The following is a 4,251-nucleotide window of genomic DNA, read 5'->3' as shown; positions in this document are numbered from 1 at the left end:
CAGGTTTCAGTAAGAAATCCACACAAGTCTTTGTACATGAGGCCCCTGGTGAATTGCTTTCCAGCTGTTTTTGAGTTCAAATTTGACTGTTTTAAAGGTGGCTATCGAAGCACTGACAAGCCTCATCCAAGAGGAGAGATTCTCATCGGTGGACCCAACGTAACCATGGGTTACTATAACAGTGAGTCAAAAAACCAAGAGGACTACTTTGTAGATGTGAACCACCAGCGATGGTTCTGTACCGGAGACATCGGAGAATTTCACGAAGACGGCTGCCTCAAGATCATTGGTGAGACAACACAAAAAGAGCGACGTGCAGATTGTTGAAATCGTTTGCACTGCATCCTAGGCTTTACTCCAGAAAACCTCTCTGCTTCACTTTTCATTTATCAGACCAGCAGGGAAGCTTTGTGCTAATCAGATTTTATTTATCTTCCTAAAATTACCCCACAGTGCTGTTTATATTTCAGTGAGCCAACCTCCTCAGCTTTGCTCTTATCTGGATGACACTGATCACATATACTCAGTTTCATCTGCCCCGTGCGTGCACGCGCGCACGCACGCACTCCCTTCGTTTCAGGATGTGCACTTCATTAAATCAGCTGTGTTTTCAGATCGTAAAAAGGACCTGGTGAAGCTACAGGCGGGGGAATATGTGTCTCTGGGGAAGGTGGAGGCTGCGCTGAAGAACTGTCCTCTCGTTGACAACATCTGTGTCTATGCCAACAGGTGTGTGTGAGACACAACACTAATGAGAAAGCTACAATTAGTAATCAAAAAACTTTTTTTCATTACAAATTGATATGTTCATCTTTACTGATATAAAGTATTTTTTTTTAACTTGTTTCTCGTTGATTTGACAAAATCCAGCTGGAATGAGCTGTAAAATATTCTCTTATTGCATCTTTAAATCAGTATTTTATAAGTAGCTGATAGTTTGCTTTAGTTTGTCTTTCAGTTGTTTTACAGTTCATCCATCCATTAGCTTCCAGTCATCCATTGTTGGGTCACAGAGGGAACAGGTCCAAGAAAGTAACCTGTCCATCCCTCTCCCCAGCACTCTACAGCTACTTCTAGGGGATTCCTCTGTGTCTGAACAAAGAGGATTTATAATCCTTCTAGAAGATTTTAGGTCTGTCCTGGGGTCTCCTTTCAGTGGGATAAGTCCAGGAAACCTCCAAAGAGAGGTGCCTAGAAGTCATCATAATCAGGTGCTTAAACCATTTTAGAATTTTAAATGTGAAAGATGAGAAGCTCACTCCGAGATCCCCTCAGATGCTTTTATCTGGGATTTCCTTCTCTTGGTCCTGATCCATACCTCATGACCATAGTGAGGGTTGGAACATAAGCCGTGTTTCCATCAGCATTTTTTATGCACATTTTGAAGTATTGCATCAGAAAAGGTGAATGGAAACGGCACGATTCAAATAAACTTCCTCTAATTCACAAAAAAGTTGATACGCTCGCTTGAGGTGGTTTTTGTTTTTTTTCGAAAAAGAGTTAATGCACAAAAGGGGAGATGGAAAGACATTTACCGAATAAGTTCTGACGTAGCGAACATTTACATCACATGGTTGATCAGCTGTTCTCGCTGTCTGAACGGTACCAATACCAGAACGACTGCAGCCGTGACTGGCAGCAGGACCCTCCTCCCGCTGTCGGTGTATTCTCAGTTATTCCTGTAACATGAAGAGAATTACATTTCTTTCTCTCTGTCTCCAGACAGCATGRAACATCGCCAGAACTAGWTGAAATGACAGAATAATTACAACTTTCCTGACYGTAGCAACACGTTCCTGATAACTTCTCTCCATGGTCCTGAGATGTGTGGAACCTGCGAGTTTGTGACTTTTACTTCCTGTTTACATGTGTATGTTTACATGTGCATGCTGTGTACATGCATGCATCTGACGTAATTTATTTGCTTCAAGCCAGTTGATGGAAAAACGTCTGATTTGCATTTCTTCATTTTTTTTTCCTTTTTGCGAAATTTAAAAAATTTGCTCAAAATTCAAATTAAAACTGGATGGAAACACGGCAATAGATGGATCAGCAAATTAAGAGCTTTGCCTTTCAGCTTAGTTCCTTCTTTGTCACAACAGATAGTGGACAAGGGTCCAGTTCATTGATGCGTCTCCCGTTCCATCCTTCCACCACTCATGAACAAGACTCCTACATGAACTCTTCCACTTGGGGCAGAAACTCACCTCTGACCTGAAGGGAACTTCAACCTTTTCCCATCAAGAGCAGTGGTTCTGGTTCACACTTGGCTGCAGATTTCTCCAGTACATACTGCGGGTCATGTTTTGTAGGTGTCAGCAGAACCACYTCATCTGCAGAATGCAGAGAAGAGACTCTGAGGTTCCCATGTGGATGGTCACAGTCCAGAATTTATTTAGAAACATATTCAGATTTGGTGTCYTTCACAGGCTGTTCTCTAGCCTGGCCCTTGCCTTCCTACGCAGTTCTGCTCAATTCTAGTTTCCCTTCACTGCTCCATCTGGGATTTCTCCCATAGACAAGGATTTCTTTGGGAGCATTTTATTCGGGCCATTCAGAGAGCAGAATGTCAATTTTCTGCGCAGTGTCTCTTGTAGTTTATTTTGCCTGGGCCAATCAGAGAACAGAAGGCYGAGCTTTGAACGACGTCAATTTTCTTCATGTCTGCTAGTTAGTTTAGCATACGGCAGTAGAGGAGGTGAATGAAGCCAGTCCGTGTTGATAAGGCTTCCAAGTTAAATTAAATTTGTCTGACAAAGCAGCAGCTCTCATTTACAGCCATCTCGTTTGGCTCAGAAATTTTCTCCTCTCAGTAGGATTGTTTACAGTGCACGCATGTTCCACATAGCTTCTTAGCTTAGCTGCCTTCACAGTGGAGCTGGCACACATATGTCGCAGCCAACAGATCCAATCATTTTAAACTTCAGCAGAGGCCACGCCTCCAGCAAGAATCGCTTCCCTATAGCCGAGAGTCCAGACCCTCGTACGAAGCAAAGTGAAGGACAGGGTCTGGTTTTTACCAAGCTAGCTGTTCTCTGTTTTATTGCAAATATACACCAAAAATAAGTTCATAATGGTCTAAGAAGTCTAATCAGTAGCTGCGTTTCCATTGCAAATGTGCACAAAACTTTGTCGATATTCTGTTAAAGTCGAAAAACACAATTTCACAATTGCGGTGTTTCCATTAAGTAAGAAATGCAATTAAAGTCATGTGTGAATATGTTTGTTCTGGCTTTAAGTCATTACAAACATGGTGGCAATGGATGTAAACACATAGCYTATTGCTACCACGACACTAGCGCTCATCATCAGCCATCAGAGGAGACGTCGGCGTATTATCGAGGCTTTCCAGCAACAAGCCCCTTATACATAGGAGAAGCTACTTATACAGTTTTTTTGGGAAATCGTAGTCAGTGAGTTTACTACTTTCTTTTACTACTTCGGTGATTTTACTACTTCACTACTTATTTCTTGTTGTCTTCTTCTTCGTCTTTTTCACCAGTAGAAACAGCCGGTTCTTGATCACGTGACTCCTGTGATATGAAAAAAGTGTTTCCATTGCAGTTTTGCGAAATACACCGATTTCGATACGGCCGAAAAACCACCTCATCCTATCGCAAAACCATTTTGTCGAAAAACTTTTTTTTTTTCGAAATTGACGTTTCCATTGAGAAAATTTATTTTTGAAATTCTAATTTGCGCATTTTCATGGTCAATGGAAACACAGCTAGTGTTGTTTCTTCCTGAAGTCTATAACCATCTATTTAGTTTCCCTTGTGTTCAGTTCCAAGTTGTTATTGTCAGACCAGTGAGTGATGTTAACATCCTCTCTGTTTCCTCTTTGTACCTAATCAATCCAGTGACTGATGTACAGAGGTCAGCAGGAKCAAATTAAATGTACTTGAGTACTGTACTCAAGTACAGTTTTTGAGAAGTATTTTTACTGAAAACATTTTACTTTTACTCCACAACATTTCAACCATAAAATCTAATTATTTCTTCCACTAGATTGTTCTAAAAGCTTTATATACTAGTTACATTTATTTGGCCACACTTCACCACCAAATGTGACTGAGGAGTGAAAGAATAAAGCATGAAATTGTAAAGTGTCTTTGAGCATCTAGAAAAGTGACTATAAGACTAATGCATTATTATTATATATTTGGAATTACTGATCTGTCCAACATAGAAGAAATTATCCCAAATATTCTCGACTACACTAAAAATTGTAAAAACTTTCAGTACTTAAAG

At 40.6% G+C, this 4,251-nt stretch overlaps 1 protein-coding gene across 1 annotated transcript in view; it reads left to right on the top strand.

Annotated features, from left to right (window-relative positions):
* Positions 1 to 4,251, top strand: part of LOC106529622 (acyl-CoA synthetase long chain family member 3) — a gene marked incomplete in the record, with an annotated part of 75,983 nt that overhangs the window by 67,869 nt on the left and 3,863 nt on the right. Inside the window, 2 exon segments of the mRNA XM_014025097.1 lie at positions 98 to 289; positions 615 to 729. Coding sequence (XP_013880551.1) covers positions 98 to 289; positions 615 to 729 — 307 coding nt within the window.

The sequence above is a fragment of the Austrofundulus limnaeus genome, unplaced genomic scaffold (assembly GCF_001266775.1).
Source record: "Austrofundulus limnaeus strain Quisiro unplaced genomic scaffold, Austrofundulus_limnaeus-1.0 Scaffold455, whole genome shotgun sequence".
NCBI lineage: Eukaryota > Metazoa > Chordata > Actinopteri > Cyprinodontiformes > Rivulidae > Austrofundulus > Austrofundulus limnaeus.
This window is presented reverse-complemented; position numbering and strand designations above follow the sequence as displayed.